The following is a 15,959-nucleotide window of genomic DNA, read 5'->3' as shown; positions in this document are numbered from 1 at the left end:
TCTTCAGGAATTTTGTCTTTCCCATTCTGTTATCCCAGAGGTTGTCCTTGGTTCAAGATCATTTTAAACCTACCTTTAACCTAAAGGCTCAAAACACAATTTGTCTACCAAAATGGTAACATCTCTGCCTGTAGTACCCAGAAGAAAAATATCTCAGCTACAGGCCTGGCCCAAAAAAGGGTACAAACACGCTATGAATAAATTTAGGACAGAAAGTAGAAGAAAACTCAAAATCCCCATGGAGATGCAAAAGGAGAAGTGAGAGGGAAAAGTGGGCATGGGCTTTGATAAGCCAGTGAACATTTTCTAGTTTCCAGCAGCTGCAATAAGAAAAGGTTGGGCTTTGTGGCTTAGAAAGTCCCTCTCCTGTGCAGGATGTCTAAGGGGTATGAAAAGTGTTTAGGGAAGGCTTGTTACTCTAAAGGACAGGAAATATTGCATGATATGGAAAGAAAAAAAGGGATTCAGTTTGGCCCTACATCTGAGCTGCCTGCTTTGTCAATAGTGTACAGATCATTTTACATGTGTATGCAAGTAATAGTGTAACATAATTATATAATACCATATAAATATATATAGTGATGTTATAGCTAGGGACAGACACAGAAAAACAAGAACATATAACGAGACATAACAGCAGCAAATAACTCAGCCTGACTGAAGTCCTCTACACTGGCGTGCTGGGAAGTCTGCACTGAATCAAAAATTGAGTTTTGATGGAAACTGCCAGGCCATAAAGAACTGGAAAAAGTTCTTCCTTCATCCTGTCTTCTTGTCACCTTTTCCATTTTGGGCTCACTTTGGAACAAGAAGAAGACTGGGATCACTTCAAAGTTCATCTTATCACTGTTTCTCAGCATTCAAAGCACCTGCTTTGGCAAAGGGGCCGGACCCAATCTCTCAAGGTCCCTTCCAACCCCTACAATTCTGTGTGATTCTGCCCTAGACCTATGACCACTGCATCTTTTTTTTTCCCACTTGCCTATTGAAAGAACAAAAAACTTAGAAATAAGGAACTGCAGTGTATTTCTTTTATTAGCTATGAATATCAGTGGCTCCATAAGCAAATGTCTGTAGGCTCAGGTTTTTTATTTAGGAGTGGGTATTCTGGAAATGGTGTTAAGATGTCCCTCTGGTCAGCTGGCTCTGTGTTTCACCTTTCTTTACACCAACATACTAAGCCAGCTCAGGCTTCAGAAAATAGATCTATAGGCTAAAATAGCCTGCAAGGTATATTTGGCTCTAGCCTAGGTAATGGGGGCATGTTTGTGAATCAAGTATTACAGTGTGAAGGAAACTGCAGCTGGGTACAATGTCAGCGTGCAGTTGTCACCAATGAATCACAGGTGAAGCCTGGGCTCCTGGGGAATCCCAGGGATCAGCCAGGCTTTTGGCCAACACTCGCAGTGGTTCTGCCTGTGAAGGAAATACCCCCTTAGCAGATGATGGGTTGCCATCCCCGCCATGCACTTGCCCTTATATTTTGTCACAGTGGTTTGGTTTCTCTCCTGAGTTAGCACACCTCTCTCCAGCACTTTTTGGGAGAGGGGTTGATCTCTTCCAGCAAAAGCCAAGGGCTTCAGCCCATCTCTTTGGGGGTGGGATGAAGCATCCTTGGCTTAGACATGAGGGCTGTCTTTTAGATAGCTCCAGACTGGGGAAATGCATTACCCTGTCAGAGGTCCTGCACTCTGATCCTGACCTAAAACATATAAAAGGACTGTTTCTCCTTCCTGCAGACAGATACTCATAAACTTGAAGCATCAGAAAACTTCAATATTAGGGTCAAAACAAAAATGATTAACACCTGGTTTTGTTCCCTGAAGAACTGCATCTGCTTAAGTTTCAGGAAGCATACAATTTCAGTGCATTTGCTCAAGATGAGTCAAGGGACAATGAATCAAGTCTACAAAATATACCTTAAATATGCAATGGATACAACCGGTCATTCACATAACAGCACGTGATCTCCAAAGATGAAACCCTGCCTTTTAACTTCCTTTTGTGAGATGGAAAATTCAGAAGAAAGAGGAAAATTCCTATTGAGTAGGGGCAACACTAAGTCATGGTGTGTATGTCTATGTGGAGCATCACGCGCTGGCATCAGCAAATCTGCCCATGATCTGGGATGGCAATGTGTTTGCTCCAGGAGCCACAAAGCCGTGTTAGCATGGCGCAGGGACCAAGCAAATCAGTCAAGACATGGATTTAGTTCAGGCTTGGGAAGAACTCCCCGATTCCCTATGGGCAGAATAATTTCATATTTTCCTGGGAAAACAAACAAAAACAAACAAAACAAAACAAAAAAACCTTATTCTATATTCTGTATTTGCAGTCACTTGCAGGGAAGATATAGCTGAAGTGGTTTTTTAGTGATGCATGGATAAAACCTATATGGTTTTATCAAATGCTGAGACTGGCTGTCCTTTGCTCTATCACGACAGTGTGTGGGACAGAGGGACATTACCTCACGATGAAGTCCGAGTGAGCGCTCTGCATGATCTGCTTCTCTGAGCGGATGTGCTCCTGCTGTCTCGTGTCCACTATGTGACGTTTCTTCAGGATTTTCATCGCAAAAGTTTTTGACTCTTCACTTTTCAACTGGACCTTGGGTAAAGTAGACAAATGCACTGGTTAGAAGCAAGGCGTGTCCCCTCACTAAGCTGTGAAAGCCTAACTGCATGGGCTCACCACCTATCCTTCGGAAAAGTTGAAAAACAAGTTTCCGTCATGAAAAGCACAATGCACTTGAACAAGAGCTTGGTTGTAGAACCTGAGCATTCCCGCCACATGCTTTCTGCAGTCACACACAGGTCACCTCCTGCACAATCCAACATTTCACCAATGGAAACTCTTCTTTTGCCCCAAATCTATGTTCTCTTCTTACCTCTTCAGCCATCAGCTTCATAAGAATATGAAGCAGATTTTAACCCATGGCTACACCAGGTACTGCTGTTTGCTATGAGGGTATGCCATTAAATTGAAAAGCCATTTCCAAAACTCATTGTTGAAGGGAAAACCCAACTGTCAGCATTAGTTTCAAGTCAGAAGATGTTGCTAGCTAATGTACAACATTCATAAAGCCTTCTACAACTAGTAATACATGTACCGCCTCTGGCAGGGAAATGCAATCCTTGGATGTTTTTAAGGGATGAGAAGAGCTGGCTTTTTAACACCACTGCTTTGTCACGTCTTTACTTTTAACCTTAAGCCTCAGCAACCTATTTTTAGCCTGATTTCCCGAGATGAGATTGAAGGGAGTTGTTTGCTTGCTTGCCAATGTTACCATGGTAACTTCTGAACCCTGAACCATTCCCAGCTAGCTCTAAGCAACAGGTACAAATCCCAAAGAAAACTACAACTGAACTATCCTTTCCATCTTGCTCATCCCCTATTAGTCACCACCAAATGAGAAAGCAGCCTCATCGCTGGCCTACCAGGCCTCTTAGTTTGCTAAATTCCTCCATTAGCTGTTCACAATAATATTGCCAGTTAAGTGATTGGGAAAAACATTACGCTTACAGTAAGAGGTGCCACTTGGTGACTTCTATTTTGGTTTTCTTGCAGGAATTTGGCCTCAGCCAGCAGACAACATCTTGTTTGTCATGAGCTCCATCAGGAATTCAGCTTGCCTTTTAAGTTAGGAGACAACATTCATGCAATGGCATTTTATTTAATATAATATCTATCCTTATATTTTTTAATAACAGAAATATGAGATGTGACATCTTCAAAAGTTCTCCCAGGCTGTCCCTACAACCATAGCATTGAACAGTTTCCTCTGTATTTGTGTGGTAACGGTTCAGGTTACAGGGAAAATACAAGGAGGGATGGCATCTACAGCATCCAGTCTTTGTCAGAAATCAGACTGGTTCCCAGGTGTACACCAAGGCGCCTACAGCTTAAGGAGATCAGATCCAAAAAGCTGATTCTCAGATGGCAAAGAGACATATCAAACAGATTCGCAACACAAGTAGAAGTGATTAAGAAATATACACTAATAAAGGAGAATCCACCTTCTATGGCCTAATATTTTCATTATAAATTCTTTATTAATGCTGTTTCAGTGGTTTCATCTACAATGGCGCAAAATGCAGACATAATAGCTCACATCACCAACATAAATCTTGTCTCTGCCTGCCAGAGAACAGAAGCTGTAGATCTTTGTGATATGTAATTTCTATAACGTGGTTTAGGACTAATGAACTTAATAAAGCCAGGAAAATTTGAAGATGGAATGAACTTCCTCATTGCTCTTATGTTTCTCAAAACACCTGTGGATATCTCAATTTTGCCATCATTTTGCTGTTGCTTTCATAGAAGTACCTTCCTGTTCCACGATCTGATTCTAGGTTTGCAATCACTGCTTGGTGCAATATTGGTGTGCTCAAGTACATATACTGACATATATGCATGCACGTACATATGTATGCATGTATTTATCTGCCTGTTTTAAAACCACTTGGGGTTTCTGTCGTCATATTGGTGGCTTTTCGTTTTCCCCGCAGCCACAAGCATTTCCAATCTCACATAAAACTTCTTTTTCCAAAGGCACTATTCTGCATCTCACACTGAGACTCATAATTATTATCTTTGCATGAAGCCTGTGCTCGCCATTTAATCTTCATGGAGACAGGGTACAAAGACCTAAACAATCCACATAAAACAAAGAAAAACATTTTTCCTCATCTCTGAGGTTATTTATTGAGCTCCCAAGTTATTTATTGAACTGGAGCTGCACAATGCTGCTCTGCTACATGTTTTGACCACAGCTCAAAGCAGAACAAAATTCTGTATTTACTCCAGACTGAAAGTGATAAAAGTGAGTTTGGTTTGGGGTTAGAGCTTTTTTTTTTTATTTTATTTTTTTTACTTTATTTCATTTTGAGTAAATAAACGGCATATGGACTTTAATTCAACTGTTTGAACTAAATTATTTGACATTATTCAATCTAAATCAAACCAGTGTGTTTCAGGGGAAAAGGGAGATTAAGGGGGTGACACAGGGGATGAAGCAATGATGAAGGTAAGGAAAAACCTAGGGTGAGCAAAATTTACTAAATCTCGAAAACAACAACAACAACAACAAAAAGTAAGTTTTAGTATGATTAAGAATGTAATTCTGGAGAATTTGTCCCTCCTCCTATGGATGGCAAACCAGATTGCTGAACCTCTCATGAGCCTCACCCATCCAGTGCAGTGTAATCAGCTGCCATGCAAATTATTTCAAAAGTCTTTGCAAAGCCATATCACATGTTACAGATCATTTGTTTTCTTTTAGTATGTTTTATTGTTAGATTGTCCAGAAACAAAAAATAAATGAACAAGAGAGCCAAGAAAGTAGATCTCCTACCAAACCTAAAAACTAGTCGGTCAGTTTGAACAAGACACATGTTCAATAAAATGATATTTAACACTTCTAAACTTAGTTGAAACACAAATCTGTGTTTCTCTTTCTAACGTTAATCTTTACTAGATGTCAGTGTTAAAAATAAACATGACATCTGGGTGGAGTCTCAGATCACTGAATTCCAAAATTATAGGATAAAGTGAAATATGTATAAATCCCAATTTGTCCACTTATGGTATAACATTTTGATAAGGGGTATTCTGACTACTTGTCCTACTTGTCAAATTTTTGTGTCTTTCATTAGAAAAGTTATTTCTCTTTCTTTCTCCTTTTTTTTTTTTTTTTTTTAATTATAATTTTTTCATGGATGCCTGGGTTTTGAGGAAGTAATCTGCTTTCCTATATTTACCTGTACACCTTCAAAAGAAGTACAGGAAAAGAAATTACTATAAGGAAGAAAAAGGCAGCATTTTCGTTTGGTGTTTGATAATGTTATCACTGCCACAAATGTTTAAATATGGAACAAACAAGTAGCTACAATTAGCTAATGCAAGACTTTGACATTATGCCACAGGAGAATTTATATACATTTTCCATTCCCTTTCCTAATGTGCTTAGTAATGCAGAAGATTTGCAAGAAGTTGAGAACATGGGGGGATTAACTTGCATTCAATGTGCTGATGCACTGAAACATATTGCTGAGGTACAAAATCTAAGGCTTAAATTTTGGATCACTTTCTTTCCTATGTTTTTCTCTGAGCTGGTTGTCCACCTGGATGATGAATCCTGAAAACTTCTCCTTCTCCAACATGCCTTAGTTGGTTTGGAGTTTCTGCTGTAACTGCCAAATGATGGACTGTGATGACTATTTTTTTATGATGTAAAGCTGTCCGTCTCCAGATCATTTCTACTATTCCTATAAACAGTAACTTTTAATGTTAACTTCATGGTAGTTTGCTTTACATCAGGTCATTCTGCAGGATTGTTACCCAGGAAATGAGCTGCATCCCAGTGACAAAAATAACAGCAGAAACCTTGTTTATAACTACGTGAGGTTAACGGTGGCAGCCACGTGCCACCCGGGGAGCACATCCACACAGAGTCATCACCTCATCCTCTCCTTTTTGTCTGTGCTTCAGCATGATGCCCCATACCCAGGTAGCATGTACTTTTTTGGCAGCCTGTGTCATCAAGACAAAGCCACCCCTGAGTGAACCCAAACAGGTCGCTATTTGCAAATACATTCAACCAAAGTCCTGTAAGAGGACATGAGGAACAGTCAGGAAGACAGGCTTAATTTTGCTGTTAATAATTTACATTCACAGGACTACATTTAACTTCTCAGCATTCAGAAAATAATGCTGCTTCAGTAAAGAAACTTTAAAAAATCCATTATGAGGTGGGTAAAGATGCCTTGGTGGTGAGTTCAGTAGAAGAGGAATGCTACAAGATTAGGACAAGATGCAACCACAGGGGAGAAGAGGACAGTAAAAGTAGTGGAGAAGGAGATAGAGAGCGAGAGGAATGACAAGGACAAGAGAAGTCCCTTCTCTCTTCCTATTCTGAGTCCTTGTTTCCTTAGACCTTAGCTGGCTTCTCCTGCACTCTCTGTGCTTATAGAAAAATGTTGCAACCACTTCAAAAATGTTGCTTTGCTTTATGATGTACAAACTCCTGCAACTTCCAAAACACACAGTGCGTTCAAAGTCTGCTCTGTTAACACAGCTATCATTCACATACAAATAAAAATGTTTTTTACCTTAGTGCTTTTTCATTTTTATTTATTTATTTATTTTTTTTTGGGGGGGGGATGGATATTTATAAGACAAAATTGTGCATTTGTTGTGCAATTGTGATTGTGCATTTTCTCTAAAAAGCTGCCCCAGATAATATGTTCCTCTGTGATACTCTGTGCAGACCCTTAAAGCCATGAAAGACATGAAAGAGCAACAGACCCACAGGCATGGCCTGAACACATTTCGTATTTATAGTTTATCCTTCCTACATTTTGGCAGCTAAAATAGAGATTACAATTTGAATGGCATTTGCCACTGAAAAATGCCCAGATTTCTTCTGATGGAACAAGCATATTTGAACATGAATTCTTGCAGCTTCTGGACACTATACTCACAAAAATTTGCTCATAAGCTTCAGAGTTTTCTACTAATCCTCAGGGTAGCTGGCCTCGCTCCTAACTAAATGAGAACACACAGTGAACAGAGTTTGTGCAAGTAAAAAACATTTATTTTACTCTGGAGATGTGGCTTTTTCCTAAATGCTCTGCAATAGTGATCCTTTAGGAGCTGGCCAGAACCTTTTCTTGAAATCTTGTATACACTGCTGACAGACAGGTTTCTTGTTGCTAATGTCTCCTGCTGATCACCCACTGTGGGCCTGGTGATACCTATATAACAACAACGATGGTAGTTTAAACACCTTCCTAAAGGGCTTCTGCTAGCTGACTTATGTGTGCTTTATTTGGAAATAATGGAGAAATCAGGGCTATCATGAAACATGAATATCTTTGTATCATGTTAAATAACAACTGACTCAATGCAGTGCTTGGGAACTGAAGTGCAAATGCTTTTGCTTGCCGGGTATGCACAGGGTCCTTTATTTTCCACGGCTTCCCAACTAGATGCATTTGAAGCAACAAAAATAGCAGCAGCTGTTGCTGAGCGCAGCACTTGGGCTGCAGGCAGGCTAACGAGAAGGCAAGTTGAGATCTCCTAATCCCAACAGCTGAACTGCTGCACGAACAAAGCAGCGGCATTTCCCCCCAGCAAAAGAGTACAGCATGTTTTTAGTACTAAATATACTTCTGTTCTCCCAGGATGAAACAGACTTCCCCAGAATGATATTTGTTGCCTTACAACTTGCTTTTTTTTTGCCAGCATTTGTTTCTATTAGGCAAGGGGGGAGATATCTTGCTCATATTTATTCCTCAAAGTATTTCAGATGTCTCCATTAAGGTTTTAAAGATACTTTGCTCATCTCCTTAAGGCCAGATTCAGCTGCTCTCCTCACCTAAGACTTAGAGAGAAATTGTAGCTTGCATCTCCAAATCATAACAAGCAAACTACCCAGTGGTTCTTACTCTATCCTTTCCACCTCATGTTCAACATCACACGAACAAGTTTTTGCTCAAGGCTGTTGGGAGAAGAGGAGGAATGCAGCTTATGGGGCCCACGTGTGAATAGGGGTAGCGATCAGGCTGGATGAGACTGGGTCGAGACTAAAAAAAAAGATCTTAAGATGAAATAAAAAAATAATAATAATAAATATGTTTCTGGGATATACTGTAGGCTGAAATTGTGAAGGCTGAATCCAAGAATGGGCATACAATAAATGGGCATTAGAGTGGAAACTGTCTGTGCTGTCCTCATTTTCTTTGAAAAAAGTCTAGATTCATCTGGTTGGGGAAGCACCAAATATCATATCCTATCACACAGCACAATCAGAGTGCTATGGGACTCCGTTGGAAAATACATTGCAGAATTACACTCTATGAGTACACATAAATATGTAGTAAAAATTCAAGTTCCTGAGAAAACCTCAGATATTTAATAATTTAAGTTACTTAATCAAATTCTGACTTTTGCAAAAAATACATAATTCTACGTTTTGATCCCTGTACTGAAAATTGCTATTCAATGCTTGACAGCATGAACAAGTAAGTTTTTTATAAGCAAGGACATTGGGAAATGCATTAAAATTCACGCTTTTCTCTAAACCTCAGAGGTAAATATTTTTTTCAAAAATGTCTAGAAGGAAAAGGCTAAAAACCAGTGAGGAATGTAAACTGTTTCATGCATAAAATCATTCCAATAAAAAGTAAATACCAGAAGAAGGGTTATATAGTTAAAATATGTTAAACCAAATGGAAAAACTCACTACTGTGGTTTCCTGAAAATATAAGATGGACATAAAGTCTCAAACCTCCAACCCCAGCCCCACTCCTGAGTTTGTCTTTGTTCATAATACAGCACCTATTTTTACATCTTACTCCTACCTCCAACATGAGCCCAAGCCTCCAGCTTGACAGCTCATATCCTGATCAGGACTCTAACAATATTTGATGTGCTACAAATGGTGTCTCATCTTTCCAAACCATGACAACATCCTTTCCATTAGCAGGCAAGTCCCAAGAATATATCTCAATCTACAAAGTAACACCTGCCAAAGATGTATTCAATTCCATCGAGAATTAAAAATCAAAGGAAAAATAAAGAAAAACGCCCTATCTGACAGTATCACTCAAATGTTTCAAATTAAGCATCCTGCATATAGTCAAGAAGGGCAGAAGAAAACAAACAAAAACAAACAAACAAAAACCACACACACACAAAACAAAACAAAACAAAACAAAACAAAACAAAACACAGACCAAACCTTCATAAATAGTATTTTGCTCAGCTCCACAGCTGTAGTTTCATTATTGTCTGAATGTGGGATTTACTCAGGTACCTACCTGATCTTCCAATCCTTCACTAAAACCAATTTTCTTGTGTTGACTGTACCCAAAGTACACTATCTTTCAGAAAGATGAAGACGAAAGGATTCTTAACAATTAAAAATAAGAAAGAAACATTTCAAAGATTTTTAAGAGAAGACTGATCTTGAAAAGCTTCATAATAGCTGGAATAAAATGATAGCTATGCAATTGGAAATTTCCACTGATAAATGTCTGAGTTATGCATCTGTCACTCTATTGGAAGACAATTACAGGATTTTTTGCCTTGCCATCTAACTACTTCACTAATGTTTTTATTTACAAAAAAAAGGCTATAACAAATTTGATTGCACTTCATCATCTGTGGCCAGATTTTTCTTAAAACATAAATAAAAATGAAAAATGCCATACTACCCATTTTAAAAGGTCTTGTATAGTCCCAGTAAAATATGGCAGAAACTCAGTTTTTATGTGTATGTCCTGATTAATCTCCATATTCTAAAGGAGTTTAGTTTTTAGTGGCCATCATCAAGCCGAAAGGAGGTTACAAGGAGGACTTCAAGGGGGTCTGTCTAGTATATATCACCATTATATACTTTTATTAATGGTTTGGATAATGAAACAGGAAGAATATTATTAACTTTGCACATACTAAAATTGAGATAGAAAGGGCTATGAATGCTTTTGAGAAGAGCAAGGGAATTAAATTTGATTTTTACAAATTGAAGTAATGGCTTGAAATAAAAGGGACACAATTCAGTGATGGCAAAGGCACATAGCTGCACTTGTCCTGCTCTACCTGACCATGGGAAGGTACAGGTTGGACTAACGTACCTAGTATGGGACACTGCTAAAAGAGGGGAGAACCAACTGGGAACTGAGAAAACATAATGACCACTGACACAGAAAGCATGAATTGCATGTCAAGCTCTAAAGAAGAATATTTGTTTTTTCTAATGGGGAGTATTTCAGGTTTATGTGATAATGGTCTTCAAATATATACAACTCTACTGCATGAGAAGGGAAGAAAGTGCCCCCAAGTCCACTTGAAACGAGAAAAACAAATGACAGGCTAAGAGGTGTTATATATCAGGAAAACTTTTCTTGCAGCGAGGAACGGTAGGCACTGGAATAAAGTGCCTCGGGAGCCTTCTGTCCTGCAGACTTTCAATGACAAATCAGGGAAAAGTGGTCAGAAGTGGTTAGGTGTATTTGATTCTGCTGTGGGGCAATGGTGTTCCATCTCTTTAGGTCCCTTCCAGCCCAAGATATAATGAACATATGGTTGAAATATGTGCTTTAAGTGCCACTGACTTCCGCAAAGCTGCCAAACATTGAAACATATGATTAAATATTTTGTCAAGTCAGGGCTAAAAGTTGGGCCTGTCCTTAATCTGCCTGTTCATACTGTTGCTCTCAGGATCCCCAAACCATGTGTTACCAAAGCAGCACAGAAGGCACAGCTCCCTCCAAGCTCGCCTACGTGCAGAGGTAGTATAAGTCTGTAGGTTTTGTCAGCATATTTGCCCTGAGAAGCGAGAAATATGTAGCTGAAACCAAGCCTCAATGGTGTGGGGTGGATGGTGTGTGGGGGAAACATGTTATTTTTGCAATTTTACTATAACAGGAGAGATTTAAAATCTCCTTCTCCCTTCTCTGAGTGATTGTTCGAAGTGATAACTGCACGTCAGTATAACCAAGGCATGCATTCAGGCCTGGACCTGATTTTTAGTCTACCTGTACTCAGCCATCATCTACATGAACTGATTCATAGCAATAATGACTCTAACCTTGTATGTTCAGATACTCTGATACATTTATTTCAGAGCTGTCTAAAATAATCTTGATTTAAATCTGGAACACGTGACCTGGGGCAGACGATTAGAAACATATGACTTAAATTAAAAGGAAATTAAAGAACAAAGACAAAAGCAATAAATTCAGGAGAGATGATTTATGAAGGCTGAGAACACCTGACCTACATGTCTGTTCTTTGCAAAGTAGTGCTTTGTAGGACACAAACCCAAGACGATAGATTCATTCACTGTTGTAATGTGTTACTTAGGCACCCAGATCCCAACACAGAAGAGGCTCAGCTGACACAGTCCTGACAAGCTAAGCAGCAAAAAATAGTGGATGCATCTTTTAATCTATGCTATTAAACACAAGAAGTCCAGTCCTATTATTTCCCTTCTCCCACGCTAAGGGACGTGTCCATGAGCTGGATGAGAGGCACAGGAAGAGATGTCCCAGAGCTGCTTGCACTACCTTGGCAACTCTCCAAAATGCAGAAGGGTTGCCCTAGGAATGTGGCACCAGCCGGCCCTGGGCAGACTATGGGCTCTCGAACCCACCTGTTTGTTTTTTTTTTAAACAGTGAGCGTCACACAGCTCCTGCTGTACGCACACAAATGCCTCTGTTTGCTCCATCATAGGGTCGCTTGTTTTGATGATCCTGCTATCGAAACTTCACTGCCAGTGTTTAGAAGCAGCCCTACAATGATTCTTTTCCATGGATAGCACATGGAAAAACTCCTTATTGCCTACTTTCAAACCGTGTTTTGACTGACATGCAAGGACGCGATGCAGTTTCTGCCTGACGTGAAATGCTGCTCCTGTTCAGTGGCAGAACTGGTCCCCAGGGCAAGCAGCACGGGACAGCTCAGCTGCTCTGCCCCCCTGACAGTAGCCTGGATAAAAGCTGACTGCAGACAAAGTCCAGCTGGGGATAAAGGAGCAGAACAGCGGCCATAAGGACAAGACACGTTGTAAGAGGCATTAAGTAGCCATTAAAAATCTGGGCCAACTACGTACAACAGCAACGCAAATCTGTTGGAAATTTCTCTTGACATATGGAAAATAAAACTACTTAGAAAAGGTCCCACATGTGCTAACCAGGACTTCTCACCACAGGAGATAAGCTTTCTATTACAGGAACAAAACCAAGACAAAAAGATATTTCCACGTGTTATCTCCATAGAATTGAAAATTACTTAAATAACAGGCTGTCTGGCCTGAAGGAAATGTACTACCATATGAATTCATTGATGGGATGAATGCTGAAAACAGCCGGCATTCACGGAGGTGCCTGGAACACCAAAGTGTATTTACACAAGCCACACCAGAACGTTAAAAAATGTATGCAAATGGGAACGTTATTTGCCTTTGGCCAGCAAGACCCAAACTCAGACCCAGACATTCCAGTTTCCAACCAGACACCACCAGTGGCCCTCTGGAAGGGTATACAGATGTCCTGGGGGACTTGCCCACAGCAGCTGGGGTTAATCTATAAAAATCCTCTTCCTTGGAAAGTGTAAAAATTGCAGTGTTTTTCGGGAACAAATTCCAGAACTGCTGGGCATTAGCAAGATGCAGTAGTACATGCAAGGAATAAAAGAGTCAAGTCCTCCGATACATTTTGCATTAGTTCATTTCTGGCCGTAAATCATAAAACATGTTTTTTGTACCAAAGACAGAAACAAGAGGTAGCAATTCTCGGCTCAGCTTTGATGAAAATATTCTCTTGTTTGAATAACATAATGACCTCATTTTCCAGTATTCAGCAATGAAATGGCAATTCATAAAGGTACTTAGTTTTTTAAAGCTGACAGAATATTAACATAGTTTGCCTTGGTGATAAAGAAAAATAATTAAATCATGAGTGCTAAGCTAAACTTTTAAATATTTTTATCCTTCTTTGTGGAATTCAGTATTAGTTAAGAACTGCTACAGTCTATTTAGCAGAAATATACGACTACTTAGTGATGTAATACATCTTTATTTCCTCCTTAACTAAAAATCTTAGGAATGTAAATCTGAAATATAAGGCTTTCTTGAGACACTTAGCTCTGCTGGAGAGTCTGAAGAGCTAAATGCAAATTGTTATCAGGCTCACTTTAGGAACAGTACCTGAAGAAGTCCTTTGGTATGTTATACCTTCACATTTTCTTGCATTTTTCCTCTCTTCCCCATCTCACTTCTCTTAATTACTGAAACACCTTTCCCAAAGGAAAATGCTTCTCTAGTCTTGTCCCCTCCTCCTTCATGTAGCAGGCACAATGCAGGGAATAACTGTAATCACACCATACAAGCAACTTCTGTGTCTCCAACAAACTGACAACAGGAAATTAATATGGGAAGTGGTTTAAGCTGGTGAGAAAGAAGAAGACTCTTTCTTCTTCATTTTCACCAGATTATTCACCAGAGTATTTATAATTTACCCAGAAAACAACCTGCTTAGGACAGCAAGGTCACGGGGAGTTAAACTCATCCTTGAAAAAAAAAAACCCTAAAAGGTGATTGAAATATTTCTCCCATTAGTAGCCTTTTGTAGGCTTTGTAGGTGGAACCAGGGATTGAAATATTTCTCCCATTAGTAGCCTTTTGTAGGCTTTGTAGGTGGAACCAGGGATTCTCGAAGGCTTCTGAGTTTTGGAACTCTGCAAAGATTTAAATATTTCTACCTGATACTGATTTGATATGTTAAAGTAACAGCACGTTCATTCCTGCTCTTCTTCACACCTGACCAGATGTCATGCGTACATAATATTTAGTTTTTCTCAACATCTTATAGCTTCCAAATTAACTTTGAATGCAGCTAGAGGTAGAGGACTCATGACCATCACTCATAACACAGTACAATTTTTTTTCACATCTGTGCATTTTTAGGGTACCTGAAGCAACCCCCCATGAAGACAAACTCATCCACCTTCCCAGGAACAACATGAGGTGTTCAAAGCTTGAAAATATACCCCCCAAAAACTCAACAACTACACCCACTCAACCAATCAACCAAAAAAAACATCTTAGAAATGAAAATAAGCCTAGCAAGCTCCTTCCAAGATTCAAAACAAGCCCCCAAATGGTAGGTCCCTCACTACAGGTTACCTCAGGCTGATACCCAGTGGTGTTATCAACTTAGGAAGCAAATCCCCTGACCTTTATAATGGTGAAACACCTTCATATGTGAAGTTGAGCACCACCTGAATTAAACTCCTGCTCTAAAGTCTCCTCTGCAGAACATGACTGTAGAAGGAATGGGGAAAGGACATCCTTTCCAGGCTGTGCGTGAGCTCCAGTGACTATCTTCCAAAACAACTGCTGCTAATATTAAATAAATAAAAACAAAAACCGAGGAAGAGATCAAAGTTCTCATTGATGTCCTCTGTTTTTCACAGTTTTACATAAATCAAAATAAGAAGAGTTAGGAACAAATCATATGGAAGAATGACTTCCACTTTTAACACTGATTTTATCCATTATATCACAAATAATTACCAAACTACTTATTTTGCCAGTTTTCCAGTTCCCAGCAATAAACAAATAATATAAAAAAAGTCATTTGGGGCTCTCATATGGTTACAGAGTAAGGATTTCCCATAGATTTTGTGTTGTCAGCAGTAAAGGTTGACTGTTCTGCTCCTAACTTAAAGGAGTACCTAACATACTGTACTGGTGTTCAGTATCAGAAACTCCTCCTTGGTCAGCATGTTGATGTAAACTAAGCTGCTTCTTTCTATTAGAAGTTTTTGTATTTACATGATATTACACATGGTCACAAAACAGCTGCTGATCCATGCTCCTCCTGCTCAGGTTTTGTTTTAATAAGGACTACACAGTACTAAATCTAAGCAGAGCAAAAAGCTGTTTTTGCTTTTTCACTAGAATTCACAGAATCTTTAGTGAAATAGTATTTTTCTGTGAAATTTTATTATAATTGAATCTACAGTTTCCGTGATAATCAAGTAGATCTGCCTCTAGATCTGAATTAGAAACTGCTTAGAGGAGACATCGCACCGTTATTCCAGTTTTGACTAAGTAACATTTTAAGATTTTTTTGCTCTTTCAATCTTATCACTTAACCAACAGCTGCACAATGATTCAGGTTCTTGCTAAAAGACAATCAATGTTATAAACAGCATTGCTTCAATGTATGACCATGTAGAGAGAAACAACACGTGCTCCTCTCTCCTCAACCTAGTATATATTTTTCAGTTACTGCAAATTATTTATTCATTTGTTTTTATTTACCCAGAAATGTCATGCAGCTTTCTTCCACCATTAGAAAATACATGATCCTATCACATACTTCTCTTCTGGGAATTCTGTTGTAATACTGAACAAAAATAAAAAGACTCATAACACTGTAGTGGTTCC

At 39.2% G+C, this 15,959-nt stretch overlaps 1 protein-coding gene across 6 annotated transcripts in view; it reads right to left on the bottom strand.

Annotated features, from left to right (window-relative positions):
• Nucleotides 1–15,959, bottom strand: part of PRKG1 (protein kinase cGMP-dependent 1) — a 467,251-nt gene that overhangs the window by 19,423 nt on the left and 431,869 nt on the right. For 5 of the 6 annotated variants that reach the window (XM_082764357.1, XM_082764356.1, XM_082764358.1 and 2 more), the window contains one exon: nt 2,468–2,607. In XM_082764357.1, the coding sequence (XP_082620483.1) occupies nt 2,468–2,607 (140 nt within the window). Of the gene's footprint in view, nt 1–2,467; nt 2,608–3,522; nt 3,581–15,959 lie in introns of those variants that run through there. The other variant, XM_082764361.1, reaches the window with a different exon arrangement.

This window comes from Aythya marila (genome assembly GCF_965140915.1).
Source record: "Aythya marila genome assembly, chromosome: 7".
NCBI classification, from domain to species: domain Eukaryota; kingdom Metazoa; phylum Chordata; class Aves; order Anseriformes; family Anatidae; genus Aythya; species Aythya marila.
The sequence above is the reverse complement of the archived record's forward strand: the minus strand, read 5'-3'. Positions and strand labels throughout refer to the sequence as shown.